General features: G+C 41.3%; 1 protein-coding gene across 1 annotated transcript; it reads right to left on the reverse strand.

Moving 5' to 3' along the window:
- Positions 1–107: 107 nt before the first annotated feature.
- ANAPC2 (anaphase promoting complex subunit 2) lies at positions 108–25,224 on the reverse strand. Its single transcript, XM_074210572.1, has 13 exons — positions 24,976–25,224; positions 23,924–24,552; positions 21,891–22,023; positions 15,624–15,798; positions 11,303–11,422; positions 10,066–10,183; positions 8,978–9,159; positions 6,819–6,960; positions 4,842–4,917; positions 4,423–4,626; positions 2,433–2,562; positions 1,494–1,732; positions 108–622 (listed from the first exon to the last, which is right to left on the reverse strand). The coding sequence occupies exons 1-13, from the start codon at positions 25,090–25,092 to the stop codon at positions 410–412; spliced, it is 2,478 nt and encodes an 825-aa protein (XP_074066673.1). The 5' UTR covers positions 25,093–25,224; the 3' UTR covers positions 108–409.
- Between the last annotated feature and the right edge of the window lie 38 nt (positions 25,225–25,262).

Here is a 25,262-nt window from a genome sequence, read left to right on the forward strand (position 1 = left end):
AAGTGCCTTGCACCAGGGATGCTTTCTAACTCAGAGTGGTTCCCATCCCCAGTGTTCCTTCTCACAGTGTCCCAGATCAAAAACTGCCACAGAAAATAGAAAAATGATTAAAAAGTCAATTTGCCTTTAATGAGCAACAGAGTATTGAATTCATTTTGGAAACAGTAGAAAAGGAATGAATGTGAGGTGGCATATCAGAGGAATGGGGAAGGGAATAACACACAGCTCTCTGTCCTTGACATTACAGAAAGCAGAAAAGCCCAGAAAGGGAGCCTGGCTTGGCCAGGTCCTACTCTCACAGGCAATGTTAGGGTCACCCTGGGCTAGGATCGGTCTCCAGCATGTCCCTCACCATGACCCCACAGGCACCTCAAGTTCCAAGATGATAATGCTGCAGACCTGCCTCTTGTCAACTGCAGCTCTTGGGCAGGCGGTAGACACCTCCAGAATAAATGAGTTGTTGGTCTCGAACTTTCTTCTGCAAAAAGCCTTGCAGCTCCTGCAGATCTATCTCCGTCACCACTGGACCCGTCATCACAAACATTTTAAGCATGCTATGGATGCGTTCCAGAGACAAGCTCTCTAAGTTGGTCAGCATAGCCTGGATGTATGTCCAGAACAGCTAGGACAAAGAGACCAAGAAAATGAGTCAAGATGCACCCCACTGCCTTTTTGTCATCCCTAATCTACCCTGAGTTCAGTAAATTCAGGACTATTCTTATAGACCACAGATGTGGGAGAAGGAGGAATTAATTATCTAACAGTCACAGTGGTTCTGCTCCCATCCAAACAAACTCCTCCCATCTGAGTCTTCACATATTTCTTGGCAAACTGATAATAATGTCCCTTCCCATCTCAAGTCAATCTGATTAGAAGGAATAGCTGAGGCTAATTCCTCATATGTTTAGTTGAGCAACCCATTTCCTCCCTTTGGGAAGCTGCTTTCATGGCCTAAGGCATCTCTGGAAATATCTAGGAGGTCTCTTTTTTTTTTAGCCTTTTGGCAAGGCAAATGGGGTTAAGTGACTTGCCCAAGGTCACACAGCTAGGTAATTATTAAGTGTCTGAGGATGGATTTGAACCCAGGTACTCCTGACTCCAGGGCCAGTGCTCTATTCACTGCACCACCTAGCCACCCCTAGGAGGTCTCCTTCTTATGAAAAGTTCTCTGAGAATCAGTCAAGAGGAAGAATCCCTGAGACACATACAAGTATTTCAAAGTTTCCATTTCAGCCACATCCAAGAAGCAGGGAATAAGGAAAATTCATTTGTGGACTCATAAAATGCTGAGCTGGAAAGCTGCCAGTCCAGCCTGATCAGGCTAGAGAAACAAGAGTTTCAAGAAGGGAGATGTGGTTGTTCTGCCTCTTTTCTCTTGCCCTTCATCTCAGTCCCCCTTCCTGTACTCACCCAGAAGTGGGGCTCAGTTCTTGCCCCATCTCTCATAGTAACCCAGCCCCTTGGAAGGTTTTCTGTGTGCCTGTGGGACTGACCTGCAGTTCCTCTTCCTTTTGGTCAGCCTGTGAGGCCATGGCTGAGTCACCCTCCTCATCACTGTCAAGAAGAACCACCTTGTCCGCCCGGTCCCTGGGTTGCTCTTCTTCTATCACCGAGAAGGTGCCTGGGGGCTCCTCGCGCAGCACTCCCTGTTGCAGCCACAGAGCCATCTTGCGCCGCAAGGAGGCCACTGGCACCTTTAGCACCTCGCTCAACTCTTCCAGGGACCAGCTGCCTGAGATTAAGGTGAGGCTTGGGGGGGGCATCTGAATTATCATGGAACCTTGGCCAAACCATTCCCCTGTATGATCTGACTAATATTGAATTGCCTACTTCAGGTCTCTCTGAGTTCAGGGCACTTGTTTCAGGAGAAATAAGTGAGGTGTTTCATAACCAAGGCCTAATTCTGCCTTTAAAGGAATGTTTGCCAGCAAGGGCAGAAAGGGCTGAACCCCAATGATTACCCTTTCTTTATGTAATTCTTTTATATAATGAAACCCAATACCTCCTCCCTGCAAAATAGTCCTGCCATTCCCGATGATGCCAGATGTCACCAGCAGCAGCAGATGAAGAAAAGCTAAGCTGGATCCAGGGAGGCAGGTGGGTCAAGCTACAATCAATTCCTTCCTACTCTATAACAACCAAGAACTATTCCAGAGTCCAAGTCCCCAAAGCAGAGAGTAAATAGAACATAATGGGTTAGTATTCATACTCTGCTCTGAATAAGAGCTGATACTTGGTATTTAGTGAGGGACTATACCCTCAAAATGAGCCTGAGTACTGAGGAGCAAAAGTCCCCAAGTAAGACTACTGGTCTGATCAGCTCAGAAGAACCATGAATCCTGCTCACTGACCTCCCCTCACTCAAAGAATGCAAAGCAGCATCCAGATGGCTGTACAAGGGTAGAGAAAACACAAGGCCCAAGGAATCTTACTTTTGCTCTGGAAATGCAACAGGACAGCAGCATGTACCGGAGATACTGACAAAGAAAGAGTACGATCAGCCAGTTCCACATCTAGAGTCACCAGTCCCAGGTGGTGTTTCCAGCTCAGGGTCCTCATAGCCTGAATGGAAACAAAAGAATCAGCAGAGGGTCCAGGAGGTCCTTGCTTTGTTTAGAGAAGAGTCATGCATGTGGTTCCTCAATTTTGTCTGGTGGTGATTTAGCAAAGAAGTATTTCTGTGACCTTAATCAGCACCCTCTCCATTTAGGCTAGGGTATCAGGTAAGTGAAGAAGAGGAAAGGGGTTGCCATAGCCCATAGGTCCTCTTCTACAGCCCTACAATTTGTAAGTGAATCAAGAGGAGCCCAAGTATTGTAAGAAAAGGAACAAATAGTGGTCAATTCTCAGAATATTCCAAATCAGAGACCAAATTCATATGAAAAAACCCACCAAGAACAGATGACATCCCAAAACTTTTGAAGGAACTCAAGGATGAAACTGGTAAACCACTGGCCAAAACATGCAAGCTGTCATTATAAATGGGTAGTGGGCCCAAGGGTGAAAATATTATGAACATTATCTTCCTCAGGTTCCAGAAGGTCTCCAGGAAACCAGAAACTGGTGACTCCCATAGGATATATAAAGACACACTAAAGACAATATAATAGCTTATATGGTAAAAGCAAAGAAGTCCTGTCTAAGGCAGCTAGGTGGCGCAGTGGATAGAACACCAGCCCTGGAGTCAGGAGTACCTGAGTTCAAATCTGACCTCGGACAATTAATAATTACCTAGCTGTGTGGACTTGGGCAAACCACTTAACCCTGTTTGCCTTGCAAAAACCTTAAAAAAAAAAGAAGTCCTGTCTAACTCTTCTATTTTATAAAAGGATAAAGAAAAGCATTTAAGCAAGGATAAAACAGAGCCTTTGACAGGTTACCATACCAAATCAAAATTATGAGATTTATTTAAAATGTCATAAATGTTTTCTAAATTTACAAGGCATGAAAATGAATTTGTCAGCTAGGTACTGAATTAACTAGAATTAGTAGAAGGTGACAAATTTGACAGAAGATGAAACCAAAGCTCATAGGTGAACTGACAAAGTAACAGAGCTAGAATGTGAAACTTGAAAAAGCAAAGACAATTTCATTCATTGAGGAGCAAACATTGAATGTTACGTTTAGGGTGAGATGAGCTGCACATATAAACTCTGCAAGTTACTATGACAGAAAGAACATGAAGCTGGATGAAATCTAGAACTGAGTATTTCTCAAGGGAAATTCTCAGAGATTTTAAGCATAAAATCTGAAGGTAAAAATGGACAAAAGAGGGAGGACCACCCAAGGTGTATTAGAACAATGGGAGCAAAATGATGAGTGGCCAGTGACAAAGTAAAATTAAGGGCAGAAACATCATTTTAACAGAAATTTTAATCACAATAGCTTACTTACATTAAGAACTTAATTCAGATAGTTTGGAGTTAAATTTTGTTTGGCTAATTCTCAAACATTTAATTTATAATCATATTTTTTAATCCAAGCCATGAAAAGAGCATGAACTGATTTGCTTTGAAAGCTCACCTATGGGAAACCAAACTTTTATGTATGTATGTTTTTGCAAGGTAAATGGGGTTAAGTGGCTTGCCCAAGGATACACAGCTAGGAAATCATTAAGTGTCTTTAAACCAAGGTTCACATAAATAGAATACAATGCCTACTTTCATTGGACAAGAGAGGCAGCAAGAAATATTGAGCAGAGGTCAGACCTTACTGAAATAGAACTGACTTTGAGTGGCATTTCTTAAGCTCAGGGGTCCCCATGCAATTGGCTTAAGTACCTCCTGGAAGTCAAATCACTCTTAGGTTTCATTACCACATTCTGGGATCAGTGTTCCCCTGACCATTAGAAAAGAATGCTTATAAATGAGGGAAAGAGGGAACATTCCCCTCCCAGTTCCCCTACATGACAGGGGCAGTTACCTTCAGCTTCTCGTATCTCTTGGAATAGGCCTCCATTGCCTCTTTGATCTGTTCTGGGAGCTCCAGCTTCTCCTCCTTGAGGGTTGGCCAGAACTCACTGGACAGGATGACAGCAATCAGGCTGAATGGGGGTCGCTCTTCCTCAGGGAGCCTCTCCTCCTCATCACGGATGTTGGCATTGATGCGCCGAGAGTCTGCCATGTCCTGGAGTGAAGTGGAGCACAGAGGCCAGATCATGTCTGGAGGGCCTGGGGTGAGTTCAGGAGTCAGGCTGCATCCAGAATTAGGGAGGGAAGATAATTAACAAAGATGGGGAAGGCATCTTTCTGGTTAGAGTAGTCCAGTGGGTTTCTGAATATGACTAGAGATGCACTCTACATAACTTACAGGGAAAGCTTTCTCCCAAAAGGGACACTAACCTTCAACATGACCTCACAGTAGTGCATTTGGGCCTCACCAAAACGGAGCTTCAGCAATTCCACATTGCGGATTTCCCTGGAAATGGAAGGGTAGCTATCTTAGTGATAGGTAATAAGAACCTCCATATACCAGGGGAAGGGATAGTTTAATCTGACAGCCCACAAAAGGGATAAGGTTATGGCTTTCCCTCTTGGCATCAGAGAGACATGAATAATCTAATTACCCTTAAGAAAGAAGTGAGAGGATATAGTAAAGCTCCAAACATGGTCTCTAATAACCATCTGGAGGAAATCATAAGAGGAATATTTCATTTTGGGGGGCTCTCCTGGCATTTTTCCTCCTTTCTATCTCCAGTCTAACCTCTATTGCCTTCCCTCCTACAAAAATTGATTATAGAGTCATATTATTTGGAGTTGCAAGGTTTTTTAGAAACCACTCACATCAAAACCTTCATTTTGAAGATGAAGGACTTGAGGACTGGTAGGATTAGATAACTTGCCTAAAGCAAACAGCTGGCTAACTGCTGGTTAGAATGTGTACCAAAGCATTCTAATTCCAAACCTAAGGTTCTTTCTACTATATTGTGCTACTAGGCCTTGAAGATTTTCCCTGAGACTCTGAGCAAACTGAAAAGCCATCAGGGAAACTATTTTGAGTCTATGACAACTGAAAAGGTATGAAATATCTCTATGAAATATTTCCTGGAGATGCTAAAAATGTTGTTAACTCTGCCCAAAACCCTATACAAAGAGTAAAATCTCTAGAGACACCAAACTGCCTCACTGCCTAGGAATCCTTGAGATCAACAGCCCATGCCATGACAAGAGAACAGATACTCCGTTAATGGCAATAAGTATTCTTACGAAAGCTAGGCTTGACTTCCTCTCAGCCACCTCCCCTGGCCAGGGCTCTGAAAGAACATTATGGGACTTCTTTCCTAATAGTCAATGAACTCTGTGTCCTTTATTTCCTAATACACAAAAGCTAAGTCTCCTACAGAGTTGCCAGTCCACTTACCTAACAATCTTGTCCAAAGGGAAATAATTATAACATTTACAGCATCTATAGTAACACCTTTACAGTGGCAAGGAAATGGAAACAAGGAGGTGGTCCAACAATTGGGGAATAGCTGAAATAAATTCTAGTAATAGTATTGTTCCATAATGGAATGGAATATCACAGTAAAAAATGATAAATATGAAGAATTCAAAAAAATTGGGAAATTTATATGAAATGATATAGAACAAAGTAAGTACAGCTAGAAGACTAGTCGTACAATATGACTAAAATAATGTAAAGGAAAATAATGTAAAGGAAAATAACAACAAAATACTTCAGACTCTGATTAATGTAGTAACCAATCATGATTTCAGAAAACTGATAGCAAATCAAGTCTCTTCCTTTTTGGCAGAAATGCACTGGACTAGTAGTAGAGAAGGAAGTGCATATTTTCAGGCATAAGCTTACTCTCATTCTGTGTGTGTATGTGTGTGTGAACACACACATATATGTATACATGTATATGTGTACATAATACACCCATACACATACATATACACACACACACAAATATCTATATTCCTTTGTTTTGATTAAACAATCCATTAATTACAAGGGCAGTTTAGATTGTCAGTGGAAAGTGACTGTGCTATAAATAAAAGAAAAGGGCATCAATAAAACATTTAAAATATGTACATAAAATCCTATTCCCAGGGAGTTATCCCTACGAACAGATTACTGGAAACAAGAAGGTGAACATGGCTTTTCTTGGTCAGTGATAGCTTCACTGAATTTCATAAACCTAGTCCTACAAATAAATGAAATTAGGAAAATGGTTAGCACTGCTCACCTGTTAATACCTTTCCTCTACTTAGGTCAGAAGGGAATGAGGTCTCTTCTTCAAAGATATGCCTTGGATACCAGAATACTATGCAACGAAGACTCCTCTCTCATTAAGGGCTGGGGAACCTACTTACCTCTCTGCACTGTAATTGAACTGATGAAGAAGGCGATCAGCAAGTAGTGTACGGTATTCATTGATAAAGAGGTCTTTACTGCCGTAGATACTGACCAGCAGGCTGATGATGTCTGAGGAGCGGCGTTTTGAGCTTGACTTCCCTAGAAACACAGGCAACAAAAGGAGAAAATTAGAGCGTAGCTTCTGGAACCGTTGGCAGAGAAGAAAATATGCTGTTGGCAGCGGAGGGACCCTAGGGTACCTGAGCCCACCCTGGCTTTCCCAAATCCTAAAGAGAAGTAAGGTTGTTCTCCATTCCAGCACCAGATGATTCCCCTTGGGTTTGTCTTTGGGTGATAAACTCGGAGAGCTGAAAATTAGCCTCATTCTACTAGACCAGTGGTCCCCAACAAGTGGATCAGGGTCTAACAAGAGAGCTAAAAGACTCATCTGAAAGATCATCAAATCAGCTGTTGCTCCTCTTCCCCAGTTTTCCAGGGGTCCAAGTAGAGAAGGAAGTGTGGCTGGTGGCAATGACTCCTTACTGCCAGCAAGGCCACCCTTTCAAATCAAGGACTTTACCACAACCACAGGCTCCAACCCCACCAATGATTTTGGGACTTCTGGGTAAATGAAAATAGCTAGCTCCTCTTAAGAAAAAAAGGCTTGGGATCCCTATCCTAGACACCACTCCTGTCAAAAGGGTGGGAAGAGAGAAGGGTTAGTCTTGTAGGATGCTAGGGAAACTAAGGGTAAAGGGAACACTGTGTCTGTGTGTAAGAAGAGGAGGATGGGACAGGGGATCTGAAACTCTCACAAGGAGAGTTTGGAGTCATCTGCCCACAGGGGCTCCTCTGCTGGTAAAAAGTCACATGACTAAATCACTAAGGCTGTCTGCTAAGGGAAGCAGAAGGAAAAATCCAAGAAGACTAAGATCAGAGACAGGGAGGGAATGAGGAAAAGTAGGAGTGAAGAAATAGCTACTGGAGACTTGTGGGAGACACCTGGGGTGAACTACAATGGAAAGGAACATAAGCCAGGCAGGAAGTGAAAAGTATGCATTTAATCCTAACAGAGTGCCTGATCCATTGGAAACCAAACCTTTCTATGCTAGTTTCCTATGCTCAGAACACAGGTATGAGGTTTGTTTGGCTGCGTACTCAGGAAGGGAGGGGGCAAGGGGCAGCTAGGTGACGCAGTGAATAGAGCACCGACCCTGGAGTCAGGAGTACCTGAGTTCAAATCCGGCCTCAGACACTTAATAATTACCTAGCTGTGTGGCCTTGGGCAAGCCACCTAACCCCATTTGCCTTGCAAAAAAAACCTAAAAAAAAACAAACAACAGAAAGGGAGGGGGCAGAAACCAGAAGGAGGGATGCCAGGACAATATATTCCTCTCCTCTAAGAGATCACAGTTGGAGCTATGAAATGAGAGGGGATAGGGCAGAGAACCTGATAATAAGGACATGTGCAGCCCATGCCTCAGAGCTTGGGTATGCATGAGCAGGAAGAGGCAGATACATGTCTGGATCTCAATTGCCATTTCTGAAACAAAGGTTTCCATTCTGCCCCCCAGTCCCATATGTGTATCTATTGCATTCTACATATATAATAAACAAATGACAGGAAAGACCAAAGAAGTAAGCCAGAGACAGGGTCCACATCTGCTATGAATAACTTGGTACCTAAGCTCAACATTCATCTACTCTGGGAAATCACAAGCTCATACCTGACAAAACTCCCCACCAAAACCTGAGCATTCATAAAAAGAAAATCCTTCCCATTCCTTTCCTGGGTTCCCCAAAGAGATACACTGGGGGTTATTAGTAATGGAGCTGGTTCCTTGGACTCCTAAAAGCTGGCTGCCTTTTACTTAAACCCCATTTTGCAATCCCCTGTCTTTCTCATGTCCCTCCACACTGTAATTCACCCCCACCTGGCTCCCCAAGGCAACTCATAGCTACCTATCTCTTCCTGGGACACTGAAGCAAGTATCACATATAAACTGAAACTTAGCTCCATGATTCTCAGCAAACAGAAATAGGACAATGTAAAAAATAGAACTAAGTCTACCCTAAGTATGTACAGGGCCAGATTTTGAATGCTGCCCTTCCCACCAGTAGAAACCCCCAATAGCCCATGAAGGCTGGAGAGCTACCCTAAAGGGAGCCATCTGACCTGGATCTGCATCCACTGGGTCTGGCACCCAGTCTTCCGGCTCACAGATGTCATCATCACTCTCCTGGCCATTTTCCAGCGTCACCGGGTCAGCCTTGGAGAGTTCGTGAGCCAAGTCCCCAGAACCCTCAGCATCACCAGTCAGCCCAGCTACAATCTGCCTCACAGTGTCTTCCCGTGTCCTGTCAGGGTGAGACCATGTGTGGTCATGACACAGGGCCAAACCATCAGCTCCCAGCACTAGAGATCCCTGCAGGGTCACAGCCATTGTAATAAATAATCCTGTTCTAGCACTAGAATTATAAATAATACCCCTTTTAGCTACAGACAGAAATCATAAAATATAATTTAAAATATAAGCATATAAATGCTTATACATGTAAATCTATGACAAATAACTGACAAGGGAAAAACAGCAGAAAAAGAAGTTTCTAAATATACAGAGAGGACACTGGATTTAAGAGGTGAAGGAGTTAACCAAGTAGGTGAAGAACAAACTGAACAGCTGACCTAGTGTGGAAATCTTATAAAAATATTAGTGGTAAACACCACCTAAAGTACTCCTGACCACTAGGAAGATCAAAGCTAGGCTTTGGGTAGCTGTACACAGGATAGGCCTGAGCTCAGGGCTTTCTCCTGGAGCAAACAGGATCTCACTTCTTCATTACATAGTCCAAAGGGGATAAAAGTATATAACTAATTTTAACTTGAGTTGCAACAGAGAAGAACTTGGAAGAGAAGTCAGACCTTCTCAATTAGGAAGGAGTAGAATCAGATTTTAAAAATGCTAAGTCAGGGAAATAGATAGAGAATCCAAACTAAAGAAAATCTTCTGTGACTATATATATAGGACAAACGTAATATCCTAACTCCCCCGGGCAGTTTGTCCTCAAAGATTTCTCACAGGGAAGTGAAACAATCTTGTACCTATCTTGAACATGACATTATTGATAACTCACTAAAGAGGAGAGGTATGAATGAATGAATGACTGATAATTAATGGTTAAAGTCTCTGAGGGGTGAAAGCAGACAAAACTAGTAAGACTAAAGGGGAGATGGGCACCTAACATTCTGTTACTCTCTCTCACCTTAGATAACGTCGTATAGGTTCACAAGCTACTTCCAAGATGACCATGGAGGAGTCCAGTTCCCGAAGGGCTTTGATGGCTGAGATATAGAGGGTGATAATATCTGATGTATTTACCCCTGAAATTGAAGAGAGTGGGAGAGCAACAGCTCTAAGACATCCAATTGGGACTTAAGAAGCTAGATAGATTAGTAAACTCTCAGGAAACTGAACTATGCAAGTGCAGGTGGCCAGAGTATTCATGCAAGCAAGAAACTTCCCAGAATCATTTGTTTAAAGCCCCTTGTCCTTGATTCCTCAATCAGCATTGTCGGAAAAACTCAATGTTTCTAGATCTTCTCCAATTTGAAACAAGGTATCTTAACCTTTACATGTTTTTTTTTTTCCCTCCAAACTGTATATAAACTGAGTAAAAACCAAAGTTCTGGGTTTTTGGTTACCAAGAACCCTGAATCCAGTTTGTTTTGCCATCCAGTATATATAATTTGCTAAATAAATCACTTGTCTAGATGATGCTCAGTTTTATTATTTAATGGTAAATCTGGTAGTGATACATTTTCTTCTTAACTCTGCAAAGTTTAAGAGTTCTAGGGGGCGGCTAGGTGGCACAGTGGATAAAGCACCGGCCCTGGAGTCAGGAGTACCTGGGTTCAAATCCGGTCTCAGACACTTAATAATTACCTAGCTGTGTGGCCTTGGGCAAGCCACTTAACCCCATTTGCCTAGCAAAAAAAAAGAGTTCTAGGGACAGCTCAATGGCACAGTGGATAGAGTACCAGCCCTGGAGTCAGGAGGACCTGAGTTCAAATCCAGCCTTAGACACTTAATACTTAAGTTGTGTGATCTTGGGCAAGTCACTTAACCCCATTGCCATGCAAAAAACAACAACAAAGAAATGGAAAAAAGAAAAAAAAAGAGTTCCAGCTCAGACTCAGTCTCTATTTAATTGCTCTCATCCCTTCAAATGGAAAATAGAAGCCATCCCAATGCCCAGGAGTCCAAGAGAATACTCCTTTTTTAATCTGCTTCTCTTCTACACCAAAAGGGCTAGACTCAAACTCCATCTTAAGTCCAAGTTTTATAAGTATAACCACTAAGGTCCAAGGACATGAAAGAAGAGACAACAGATGATGATCAGGCTTTGGAGATCCCATGACAAATAAACCTAATTCCTCTACAAAATGTGACAGACCTAGACAGTGAGGTCCAGAGGCCCATCTTTAATGAACAAGACCAACCTGGGTGAAGGAGGCGGGTTTCAAGAGCTGCTTTAAGAGAGCTGAGCAGTTGCTGTCTCTGGTTGGTCCTTTCCAGACAGTATTTCAAATCTTCAATTGCTGGTTTAGATTCTGGAAAATCTAGAAATTAAATAGAGAGTGCTATAAAATCTTATCTCTTACCACTCCACATTGATATATTTTTAATATACTACATACATCCAGCTATATACATATAAGATCAGGTCTCAAGATCAGAAATGAATCTACTCAGAGGATAAAATAATCACTTTCAATTTCTAAACTCTCTGTCCATTTGAAGAGTTCAGACCTAAGAACAACCTCACTGTCCAGATATGGAAAGTATGGATTCACCCAGTGAATCCAGGTGGTTCAGAAAAATATTAGGCTAATCCAGTAGATGAAAAAGTAAAAATTAGTTGCACCAAGTACTAATCCACTCATCAGTGAGATCAGAAAACTCTTAATTTGAGCCAGAGTAGGGGGAAAGGTGGAAGTGGGAGAAAAATATAGCAATAGAGTAGAGCCATGAGTCCAGCTGAGAAATGGAGAGCAAGGGACCTATCATACCTTAACTGGTGAGAAATGGGTTTGGAACCATCCTTGTCCCAGAATCGACCATATGTGGAGACATGAATAACTCAATCCTGCCTCATCAAATCATCTGAAAAATACTCAGGGGACAGCAAGGACTCTCCAGGTCTTGGATGGAGTTTGGAAACCTCTTTACCCTGTCACTTGAGAAATACCTTCTCTGCCCTGTGTGTCATCATTAGTCTGTGAATATCAATTCTTCGGTCCTCTAAGCACGCAAACATTAAGCTACTTGGCCAAGACCAAAAGTTACTGAATGTAAGTCTGGTCAGGGTCCTAAGAATCCAAAAATCAGGTCCTTACCAATTCAGATCTCCCACCCAATCAGTTTGCTGACTCAATCCTTTCCTTCTTCAATGTTTCTGTAAAACCCTGGAAGTCAGGAACCTCAGGAGAATGGTACTTCCATCAGACTAAGGCTATCATGCTCCTTCCTCCTACTCCTCCTCCTCCTCCTCCTAATCCTAGTCATTAGACAAAACAAAAAAGCCCTTTTACTCTACAACCACTCGTTGTGTTTTTATCTCCATCCTGCTCAGTCCTTTTCTACTGCACCCTCTGGGACACAGGAGAATCCTGTTACTATTAAATACCATTATTTAACAAACTTCCTTTTATCCTCGACTGCTTTTTTTCACACTCATATCACCTTGCATTCATAAAAAACCTTACTCTCCTACCTTCACAGTCTTGACCAAAAACCAAAGAGTTCAACTATATATACAACACGTTCTACACTTCAATGACTTGGTTCTATCGCCTTTACTATTTGCCAAGCATCAACTATGAATCAATCCCATCCTCTATCATCTCCACTCTTAATCAGACTGTGGAACATTGCTGGAAAAAATCTCACCACTGTACTGCCAGTTGCTGCACAGAAATCCTTTTATTCTTCCCTGCTATATTACTCCTTGTGGTGACTCTCCCCAACCTTCTCTTCTATCCTCAAGACCCCTATGTTATCCACAATTCTTTCCCTCATCAGAAAATCTTACCCCAACTCCTACTGAAAAAAGCAGAGGTCATCGCTTCATGGAGTACTTCTCTTCCTTTAAGAGTCAATTCAAAGTCCATCTTCTGCACGAAGCTTTCCTGATTCCCCCAGCTGCTAGAAGTCTCCTTCCCAAGTTACCTGTACTTATCTACTTTGTATATAGTTGTATTTATGCTGTAAAATAATTTTATTGGCAGTTAGGCTGGCACAGTGAACAGAGGCCAGTCCTGGAGTTAGAAAGACCTGAGTTCAAATTTGACCTTAAGACACTTATTGGTTTTTGTGAGCCTCGGCAAGTCACTTCACTGATTTCTGCTTCAGTTTCCTCATTTATAAAATGAGGAAATAATAGCACCTACCTCTCAGGATTGTTCTAAGGATAAAATAAGGTAAAGCTTTCTGCCAACCTTAAAGTATTAGGCAATTGCTAGCTCCCAGGATTGTAGTGAGGACCAAATAACAAATGTAAAGAACTTAGTTTGTATCTGGCTCATTTACATAATAAGCATTATATGAATGTTAACTATGAATCTATTAGCTAATGTTTTTATTGTTGTTAAATATTTGCTCTTTCCCCCACTAAAATGTAAGTCCCTTGTGAGTAAGGATTATCTCATTCTTTGTCCTTGTATCCCCAGCACCTCACACCACATGGCAGGCACTTAAATGTTGATTGACTAAAATGAATGACAGGTTCCATCTTCCTCTCTCCTCAGCACCTCAAAATCTCTCTTCATCTTCCCTCATTGAATCCTTTGCTCTAGTCTCTGAAAAAGAGATGGTCTTTCTTCATGAACAGGTCAACACTAAGATTCAACATCCTTTTCTCCTTTCAAGTTCATCTGATCCACTCCTATCACCTAATCCTATCAATCATCCTTTTTCTCCCTTTCATTTTCAATTTCTCCTTATTTGCTGATTTGATATTTTTTCTCTTTTTTTCTAGGGGTTTTTTTTCAAGGCAATGGGGTTAAGTGGCTTGCCCAAGGTCACACAGCTAGGTAACTAGTTAAGTGTCTGAGGTTGGACTTGAACTCAGGTCCTCCTGACTCCAGGGCTGGTGCTCTATCCACTACGCCACCTAGCCAACCCTGATTTGATATTTAAGAATATGCCCCAGTCTACTATATCTTTAAAAATCCTTCATTTGACTCTACTGACCCTTTTGGCAATCATGTGGTTATCTCTCTTCCCTCACAGCGCCAAACTCCCAGAAATAGTCAATTTATATTCAGTGCTTCCATTTCTTCACCTCCCACTTATAACCTGGCTTCTGCTGCCACCAATCTGACTAAAATTACTTTCTCCAAAGTTACAGGTAATTTTTTTTAATTATTAAATCTGCTCCCTATTTAAAAAACTAAATTAAAATTTTTTTCAATTAATAAGCTTTATTTTTCTCCTTCCCACTCTCATCAATGGAAAAAGAAAAGATAAACAAAATCCTTGTAACAAATAATTATGAGAAAGTGAAACAAATTTCGATACAGAAAGGTCCAAAAATGTTATGTCTGTTTATCTTGAGTGCCTAACAGGAGGTGAGTAGCATGCTTCATCTAGTCTTCTAGAATGGTAGTTGGTCACTACATTGCCTTTCTTGTATGTTCACCCCACCTGACAAAGTCTGCAACCTAACTTCTGACAGGCAACCACTCCCTATTCCTGAACATTTTCTCTTCCAGTGTAAGTCTGACAGTATTGTTCATATTTTCCTCTTTCCTGTCTGACCACTGCTCTGTTTCCTTTGTTGGAGCTTCATCTCCTATTTCCTAACTACAGGAATCCTTCAAAGACATATACTGATAGACTGTCTCTCTTGATGATATCACTGACTACAGACCCAACCTGTCTTTGAAAACTTCAGTCTTAAAATGCCACAGAATTATTGAATATCACCAACTGCATGTCTCCTGGCACCATAAATTCAACATTTCTGATACAGAATCTATTATCTTGCCATTGCTCCTCCTCCAAACTTCCCTATTTCTGTAGCAGTGCCACCATCCTTCCAGTAATCTCAGTCATTCCGGACTCTTCCTTACATTCCACATGTCAAGTCTTGTGATTATACACTCCTACATTTCTTGAATATCACCCTCTTCTTTCCATTCCCATGGCCTCTAAATTAGTTCTCCTTACTTCTCAATTGAACTATTTTGAGAGCTTCCGAATTGGTCTCCCTATTTTCAGTCTCTTTCCTTCTCCAATGTATCCTCTACATATATGTCAAATTAGTATCTCTGAGACAATAGTTTGAATATGTTATCCTTCTATTCAGAATGTTATAGTAGTTCCCCACTACCTCTAGGATAAAACATGACCTTCTTAGCCTGGCATTTAAAAAGATGATCGGGTTCATTTTTATATCCTTTGTTCCAGTACTATTACCTGGCTATTACCTGGCAATGGTTTCCATCTTCCTTCCCTCTACATTATTAAATCTATCCCCCAAGCCTAGAATGCTTTTTTGACTTAACTTCACCTCTTAGAATCCTTTCTTTTTTCAAGGCTCAGCTGTTATTCCATCAGAAAGTCTTTACATATATACCCCAATTGTGAGCATTTTCTTCTTCAACTTTTCATGCATTTACTTTAAGGTTTATACACTATATCCCTCCAGTAGAATGCAAGTTCCATGAAGTCTGGGATTCATTTTGGACTTTGTATCCGCATCTTCTTGCACACAGTAAGCACTTAATAAATTACTTACCGAATAAAATTGATACTTACCACGGATGATGCTGAAGAGTTCCTCAATTCGCATGCTGGCATAGATTCGGTAAAAAAACCTCTGTACATGGCAGCGCCAGCGTCGCAGAGTACTGCTAGCCTCAGGGGCTGTGGGCCCTATAGGGTTATCCTGTAGGAATACTTTGCTGAGCCAGCCTATTACCTTCTCTATCCACTGTGAAAAGAAAACAGAAAGTTTACTTACTACCCTATATGACACAAGGGTAGGCCTGGGTCCTGACAAAGGCAGGGCTGAGAAAGGTGAGATTACTGCAGAGAAAAGGGGAAAATCTGGGCAGGTACAGGAAACCAAGTTTCATCCAGCTATAATGTTATAGAACTTGAGGCTTTTAAAAATTTTTTGCTGGCTGAATCCAGGACATCTGATATATAGGGGTAACTATTTTTATATAACACTTTAAGAATGATGAAATAAAGATTTGTGTCATAAGATAAATATGATTTTCAGGGCCTATGACCAAAGGCCTAACCAGAATAATAACCCAGAATACAATTTCTTTTGAGGTTATTTTGTTGTTGCTTTTGATTTTTTGGTTCTTCCCCTCAGCTATGAGTTTTACTCTAAGTTTCTATTCTCACAAGACTCAATGACTGGATCAACTACACATTTGTACTAGTTAATTTCAACCAGGCTCTCAACTCAGCAAGGAAAGCGGACTGCTCCTCTCTAATTGGTTCCCTTTAACACTGACTACAGTTGCTGCTTCAGATTTTTCTTTTGTCATCAAACCTTCCATGCCAATGCCTATCCCTACCCTTCCTTTTTTTTTTTTGCCAGGCAATGGGGTTAAAGTGGCTTGCCCAGGGTCACACAGCTAGGTAATTATTAAGTGTCTGAGATCGCATTTGAACTCAGGTCCTCCTGGCTCCCAGTGGCAATGCTCTACCCACTGCACCACCTGGCTGCCTATCCCTACCCTTCCTGATGAATATCTCCACTTATACTTTGCTGGAAAAGAAAATGAATCCATTTGCTGAAAGTTCTCTCTTCTCCATCTCACTTCCCTCTGACATCATCCCCACTATCTACTCCTTCATTCTAGGTATCTAATGATAGTAACTAATGATTCAAAAGCTAACCCCTAAACATTTATTCATGCCCCTATTCCATCTTATCTTCTCCATCAAAATGCCTCCATCACAATTCCTGACTTTCTAATCTTCAGTCTCTCCCTAACCATTAGTGCCTTTCTTGCTACAACTTCAAATCTCCCCCATCCTTTGGACATAACCCCACCACATCCTTTTTTAAATGTAGTAAAGAGAACAGAAGGAAAGCCAAAAAGAACAGATAAGCAGGACAGTTTTGAAAACAAAAACTAAGTGCATACTTTGTGTAGCATACTGCATTCAGAACCAAAGAAGATACAAAGTATAGATCAAACACAGACCTTCCCTTTCAGATCTACTCCAGTAGTATTTTTCTTGACAAACAGTTCCCCAAAACAGCCCCAAACAAGGAATTTCAGAAACATTTTGAGTAATGGCTTGATCACTGGAATAACTATATGGCCTCCCGAGGACAAAACATATTTGGAGGTATGAATTTTGTCTTGCCTATTAAGAGACTGTCTTTGAAATCATCTAGTCTTTATTACAACTTCCTTTCTTTCCCCTCTCTTCTCATTATGCTCCAGTCCTACTGGTGGTGCTCAAGACTAAAACAATTTGTTGAGCATTGTTTTAAACTCCTTAGGTAGCTGTTGTTCAGTCATTTCAGGCACGTCCAACTCTTAGTGACCTCATTTGGGTTTTTTCTGGCATATACTGCAGTGGCTTACCATTTCCCTCTCTAGTTCATTTTATAGATGAGAAACTGAGGGAAACAGGATTAAGTACCTTGCCCAGGATTACACAAGCTAGTAAATGTCTGAGGTCATATTGGAACACAGGTCTTCCTAATTCCAGGCCTGGCCTCTAGTCACTGCATCATCTAGTCACCATCTTTAGATAATAAAAGATGCTTTTTGTCTCCTAGGAACTAGGGTGAGCACTTTAGTCTTTCTCTTCAATGCCCAAGCATTATGACCTTGAAGGTTAGGACAGATCAAGATTTAGAGACCAAGATGGATGTACACCCCAAACCCAAGAGGAGGCTCAATCACACCTTAGGCAAATTACTTAACATCTCTGGGACTCAATTTCCTCATCAGTAAAATGAAAAGGTGAGATTTGATGATCTCTAGAGTACCTTTCAGCACTAACTCCTAATAAATGATTTCTTTTTTTGGCAAGGTGAGGAAACTTAGACCCAGACTCAGAAACCAGATGCCAAATAACAAGGGATAAATGAGCATCCAGAATCTATTTGTGGAACTATTGACAGAGAAAACTTTCCCTATCTAGGCCACATTACTGTTCTGTTTTTGAGGAACCCTAATAAAGGCAACAGGGAAAAATACTCACATCCAGATATTAGTGCAGCAAAAGGAGCAAAAAAGGGATAAAGTTTCTATTTCCTTTCTGTATATTTATCACAGAGTCAAGATTGGAATACTTGAGGTTAAAAACAAAGTGGCAATATACTGGATTTTCTGAATACAGAAAATCCATTTTTGTCTCATTCTCGTGAATGTATTTTCTCTTACACCCAAATGAAGCCAACTAATTAAATTAACATTTAATGTTAGATTAAGAAATAATAACCAGCACTGACTGGTTTAATACTAACTTTAAAAAAAAAGAGGCATTTCCTAGTTTTTAAACTGCAAGGGCTTATTGGAAAGTTTCAAGTATGTAGCAATACTTGAAGGAGGTTTCCGCCTCCTCACTTGAGAGGAAGGACTGGCTATCCTTGTTTCAGGAGAAAGCTTCCAATTTTACCATAACTGTTTCTGACACAAGATCCTCTTTTCTGATAAGCTTTAGGAACCCAATGGTTCTAACTCCATGATTGTTTGTCTTCTGATATTTGGATAGCAACCAAGGAATATCTCATGATACATAATTTAACACACTACTTTCCAGAGACCTGTTTTGTGTTGATGCTATTACTATCTGTGTTGAAAGAGAAGAAGAAAGAGGAGGGAAGGGAGGCAAGGAAGAAGAGGAGGAGGAGAAGGAAGGAAGGCAGGCAGGCAATAATTACTTCATGTTTAAATTGAGAAAAACTTGATTATCTCTTCCTTCACCCCCATCTCAGATGAAAAGAATGCCCTTTTCTTTGCCAAATCAACCTCTCTTATATACTTGCCTGACTCTATCCTATCCCATCCTCTCCAGGAGACTTAACCCTCAAACATTTCCACTCTCACTAACCTCATTTCCCTAGACACTCACTTCTTCCCTGATGCCTGCAAACATGTTCATGTTTCTCCCATCCTTCAAAAACTCTTACTTGACCCAACTACCTCCACTAACTAACTTTCTATATCTCTCTCCTCCCCTTCTTGGCTAAAATTCTTTAGAGATCCAGCTATATCCTCATTTCCTTTCCTCTATGTTGATTCTAAATCTTCTGCAGACTGGCTTTCAAATTCATTGAACTGAAATTGCATCTTCCAAAGTTACCAAAGATTTTTGAATTGCTAAATACTTTGCCTTTTCTCAATCCTTATCCTTCCCTCTAGTATTTGACACTGCCAATCATACTCTTTTCCTGGAAACTCTCTCCTCTTCAGGTTCTTCTACCTGTCTGACTACTCATTTTCATTCTTTGTTGAATTTTCATCAAGGTCATAACACTAACAAATCATGTTTCCACCCCACCTCATCTCTTCATGCTCTTGAGGGGGGGCGGTATTCACTAATAATTTTTAGCATCAATAAAATTGTACATACCCTTTGGGTTTGTTGGTTTTTTTTTTTTGCAAGGCAAATGGGGTTAAGTGGCTTGCCTAAGGCCACACAGCTAGGTAATTATTAAGTGTCTGAGACCGGATTTGAACCCAGGTACTCTCGAATCCAGGGCCGGTGCTTTATCCACTGTGCCACCTAGCCGCCCCCATACTCTTTGATCTAGCAATACGACTACTAGATCTATATCCCAACAAGATCATAAAAAAGGGAAAAAGACTCACATGCACAAAAATATTTATAGCAGTTCTTTTAGCAATGGCATTAGAAATTGAGGGCTTGCTCATCAATTGGGGAATGACTGAACAAATTGTGGTATATGAATGTGATGGAATAATATTGTTCTGTAAGAAATCATGAGTAGGTGGATTTCAGGAAAATGTGGACTCACATGGACTCATGCTGAGTGAAGTGAGCAGAACAGGAGAATATTATACGCATTAAAAGCAACATTGTATGATGATCACTATGATAGATTTAGCTCTTCTCAGTAGTTCAATGAGCAAAGACAATTCTAAAAGACTTATGATAGAAAATGCCATTCACATCAAGAGGAAAAAACTATGGAGTGTGAATATAGCATAGAAAAAATATGGAGTCTAAATGAAGCATATAATTTTCACTTTTTAAAATTTGTTTTATTTTTTCCCCATAGTTTTTCCCCATTATTTTGATTCTTCTTTCACAACATGACTAACATGGAAATCTGTTAAACAAGATTGTACATGTTTAACTATATCAGATTATGCATTATCATAGGAAAGTAAAAGGGAAGGGAGAAAAATATGGAACTCAAAATCTTACCAAAAAAGTGAAAGTTGAAAAATAGCTTTACGTATAATTGGAAAAAAATTATAATGATGATGATGAAGATGATGATGAAGATGATGATAATTTCAAACATCATCTGAGGTAGCTAGATGGCATAGTGGATAAAGTCTGAAATAATGAAGACCAGAGTTCAAATCTGAACTCAAGACACTTCTCATCATGTCACCCTATGCACTTAACCTTCAGTTTGCCTGTTTCCTCAACTGTAAAATGAAGTTAATAATAGTACCTCCCTCCCAGAGTTAGTGAGATAATTTTGCTAAAATGTTTAGCACAGTTTCTGGCACATAACTGCTCCAATATAAATTCTTATTGTTTTATTTTTAGTATTGTTATTATTATTATTATTGTCATCATCATCGTATATGATGTATATAGATATAGATATAGATATATAGATAATTTCCAGATCTCTATATCCAGCCCTCTGGACCTTAAATGATCAACCTCCTATGGGACAGCTCACAATTCAAACTCAAAATGTCATGATCTTTTCCCCCAACTCTGCCCTCTCATCACTGTCTTGGGTACTACCATTCTATTCTTCCTATCACCGAGGCTCGTAATCTCATGATCATTTACAACTCTTCAATCTCATACAATATCCATTGCTAAATCTTCTCATTTTTGTCTCCTCCTTACACTTGATCTACATCTGTAATCCACTGTCAAATCTTCGCACTTCTGCTTTCACAACATTTCTCATATAAATCTCCTTTTTTCTATTCATACTACCCTAGCTCAGGCTCATGACCTTATTCCTAGATGACTGCAACTGCTTTCAAGCTGGTTTCAAAAGTCTCTCCCTAATCTATCTAATCCATCCTCAACTCAGCTGACAAAGCAATTTTTCCTAAAGTGAAGGTCTGACCTATTCCCCACTCAATATACTCCTAGTGGCACCCTATAACATAAGAAAATCCCTCTCTTTGGCCCTTAAGGCACTCTACATCCTGGCACCTTCCTATCTGTCTAGTACTCTCCTCCACATAGGCTATGGTCCATTAACATTGGTCCCCTGCCTGTTCCTCAAACACAATACTGTTTCTACCAACCCCATGACTTTTCATTGGCTACTCCCCACATCTGGAATGTTCTTCCTCCTCCTCTCTGACTTCTGACTCCTGAGATTACCTCTCATTTATACTCTACATGTACATTGTGTGTGTGTGTGTGTGTGTGTGTGTGTGTGTGTATATATATATACACACAAATATATATATACATATATATATCAATGTTTCCATGTGAGCCCATTGAAGGCAGAAATGACTTTGCATTCTTTGTATCCTCAACACCTAACACAATGCCTAGCACCTAGCAAGTACTTTATAAATGTTTGATAAATGACTGAATGATTAACATCCCCACACTCGAAAGAGCCTAGCCTGGATAAAGCCAAGGTCACAGCTAATAATGCAAGCCTGTGCAAGAACCATTAAAAACAAGGACAACAACAAAGACCCTAAATCTGTTCAACTACAGGGAAAATAAAGGTCATCTGGTATTCTACCACTCTAAATTTAAATTCTGGTCCATTTTTTTAACTCATTCTCTCCAAGTTAAAATTGTGCTCCCTGAAGCAAGAGTAAAGAACACAAAGTTACAAAGAGAACTTACCTCCTGAAATTCATTCAGAAAAGACCTTTCATATTCTCCCCGACATCGACGTTCCATCCTTTCCTCTATCATCCGGTGGAGGATGGTTGTAACAGCATCAGCACTGACTCTCTCCAGCAAGTTTAGCCTGTGCCTAAAGGGAAACCTAGTGTTCAAAAATCTTATCCCAAGTCCTCTGAAGGGATAGCTGATACAAGGGATAGCTGAAGCAAGGGATACAAGGGATAGCTGAAGCAAGGGATACAAGGAATAGCTGAAGCAAGAGATACAAGGGATAAAATTTAGAAAAGTGCAAAGTCTAAGACCATAAATGAAGAGCATTGCCCTTAAACAGAACCTGGACCTAAATCCTGACAGATTAAATTGCTAGTCTCTATATGTTTTAAGAGTTTTCTCTCCATCCCAAAATGTTAAAGCCACCCTCACCCTCCAATAAAAAATCTATACCATTAGATTCAGTGCTTCAGTTTATAGAATATTACTCATAGAAAAATCATTGTTAAAATGAATATGTTTAAACCTGGAAAAGTTACAGAACAAAGTTCCCATAGTTCATCAGTAACCCCCCCCCACAGAATAGGACTCTGATAGCATTAGATGAAGAATAGATTAAATTTTGTCTTGGGCAGATCCTAAGGGCAAAGTCCAAGAAGTACACTCCAGTGGGAATTCTTAGGCAATCAGAAGGTTGAGAGTTGCTAAAAGTAGGATGAGAGGCACAGAAGAGGTGGTCTACTGCTGAGAGGCTTGCCCTCAAGGATGATAAAGAATCAGAAAATCTGTTGAAAATATAGAATTTATTAGCTCTGAACAGTGAAGTAGCGCAGGTCTAACCACCAGGTGTCCCCACAGATCAATTAACAGATAAGTAAATATGGCTTCAATGGATGTAAAGACTCTTCTGGTTAAGATAACCATCTGATTTGCTTCTACTTACCTGTGGGAAAAAAAATTGTAAAAATTCTGCCTGGATAAATACACATTACCTTGGTAGCTTAAAAACAATTAACTTTTGTGATTTTTATTTTAATGAAGTTCTAAACTCTAGTGACAAATGCATCTTTAAAAACAATTCACATCCTGTTTGTGTACCTTGCCCATTCTACCAGCATTATACAGCCCAAAAAGGGGTCCCCTGGAAAACCATACTTAAAGACTCTCTTTGGGTATAATTAATAAGATTCTAGTAAAAATCTGTACACCAAAAAACTTCCAAGTCTATCCCACAGCACATTTACTTAAAGTAGTTTTCAATACACAAACTTCCAGTACAAAAGAACTGGGATAACCACTTAAATTTCATTAAAATAAAATCTATGGGTACCCTAAAGGTCAAACCTTAGTCTCAAACATATTGCTCAAGAGCAACATTTTTTCCCCAAAACTCTTTGATAGGACTTAAGTAATTCTAAAAAACGGTAGTAATTTTGGATATAAAGAGTAAAAGTCATAAGCGAATCATTTGCTTCAAAATATAAGACAAGGAAACCCAAAGATCATCTAGTCCTACCCTTAACCATAATATGAATCACATCTATATCGTCACCAATAAATGGTTGTCAATCATTCATTTTAAGTTGTCCAATGACAGGGAACACAAGAGAAACCATTTTTCTGACTTATTTCCACTGAACATAACTAAAGTTCAGGAATAGATGAAGAGATGAATATATAATACAATCAATGCCTATGTGTGTGAATTCATCATTCCAACAAATATATTCTATTTTCTGCTGACAATAAAACACCTTATACTCTCTGATGCACTCCCCACACATTAAAATGTCCTAAGATCTCCTTTCACTACCCAGAAGTAACAGGTTTCCTCTACTCTAGTTTTGTTAAGGCCTGCTTGATAACAAGGAAAGTGACTAGGGTAGGGGATATTTATTATAAGATAATATGATTTGGAGTTAGAAGGGACCTGAGAGATGATTAAATCTGATTCCTTGGTTCTACAGAGGAGATCACTGAAACCAGTAGAAACAGGGATTTGCCCAAGGTCATACAGGCTGCAAGTAGAAGTCACTTACAGTATCTCACTGAGCTGTTGGAATTGTTCCAAAGCCACTGAGCACCAGCACAGCTCCTTAGCACTGTTGCAGCCCGCACACTCCTGGCCCTCTGGAGACCCACTCTCTTCTGGGTCACCTTGGTCCATCTCTGTCTCACTCATGCCACTTTCACTCATACCTTCATCCCCTTTCTTCTTCTGCTGCTGGTGCATGTAGATTTTAAAGGTACGCCCATAGAATTGTTGGATCATCTCCTGAAAGGCCTTTGTGGTGGAGAAGAACAAGATGGCTCTAAACATGGTATAGACTTTCTCCCGCAAACCCTGAGAGCCAGTCCCCAGCAACAAACCCATTTGCGTCCACTTCTCTAGTAAATCCAAGCTGTTGAGGTACGGGTCCAGTCTACATTTGAGCAAGCCAAAGGCTTCCAGAAGGAGCAGAATGCACTGGGGCTCTTCGGTGCTGTTCTCATACTGAGCAATGCCATTCCAAAATTCTGGGGCTATGTTAGACTGCAGGTCAGTCTGAAGCACTTCTGTGAACCATTCCTCCAGGATTGAGTGAAGCTCATAGCATTTGAGCACTTCCACAGCAGCCTGAAGTTCCTCTTCTTTCAAACTCACTGCTCCACTTGACCTGGAAGCTGTCTGGAGAGCACAGAATTCATAAGAGCAGGACCGAGATGGGCCAAAAATAAATATGTGCCTCCCTCAGGATGATTAAAACAAGGGGAAAGGAGTCTAAAGGAGTCAGGGAAGCCAGGATATGCGAGGAGGTCCCGAGGCAAGGGGAAAAACAAGCGAGTGGAGCCGTGTTAGAGGCAGAAGCTGAGAGGAGGCATGGGGATGCGGGGCAGGCAGAGCTAGGGGACAGGAGCAGCTGGGAGGAAGAAGGGGATGAGGGGAGACGACCAGCCAGGGGGATGGCGCTGAGGGGCAGGAAGTGAGGGGAGGGCTGTGCGGAACCAGAGGGAGCGGGCTGAAGGAAGAGATGAGAGCGAGGGAGGCAGGGGAGAGGGTGCGGAGATGGGCCCGGGCGGCCGAGCCCTGGCGTCGGAGTGTGGCCCTCACCAGTCCCAGCGCGGCGGGCGGCACCAGGCCGGTGCTCACGGTACTCCAGGCCACTGACAGCTCCGCCCCGGGGGCCCCGCAGGCCGCGCCCTCCACCATGGCCGCCACCGTCGCCATTTGCGCTGCCAGGCCCGAGCCACGGTCCCGGTCCCGGTCCCGGTCCCGCTACGGATCCGGATCCGGTTACAGCTTCCCGCTCCCGCTCCCGCTCCCGCTCCCGCGGCGGATCGGATCCGGAGCCCGAGCCCGGCGCGCGCCGCACTGACGTCAGACGCAAGGCGGCGACG

The sequence above is a fragment of the Macrotis lagotis genome, chromosome 1, assembly GCF_037893015.1.
Source record: "Macrotis lagotis isolate mMagLag1 chromosome 1, bilby.v1.9.chrom.fasta, whole genome shotgun sequence".
Classification (NCBI taxonomy): Eukaryota; Metazoa; Chordata; class Mammalia; order Peramelemorphia; family Peramelidae; genus Macrotis; species Macrotis lagotis.

What these genes read in the sequence shown, in the direction of transcription:
- ANAPC2 (XM_074210572.1), bottom strand. Translation starts at nt 25,092, where the DNA reads ATGGCGACGGTGGCGGCCATGGTGGAGGGCGCGGCCTGCGGGGCCCCC. An exon ending in CCCAGTGGATGCAGATCCAG is followed by an intron (nt 6,961 to 8,977) that starts GTCAGATGGCTC and finishes CTGTGTTTCTAG; the next exon opens with GGAAGTCAAGCTCAAAACGC. An exon ending in ACTGTGAGGTCATGTTGAAG is followed by an intron (nt 4,627 to 4,841) that starts GTTAGTGTCCCT and finishes ACTTCACTCCAG; the next exon opens with GACATGGCAGACTCTCGGCG.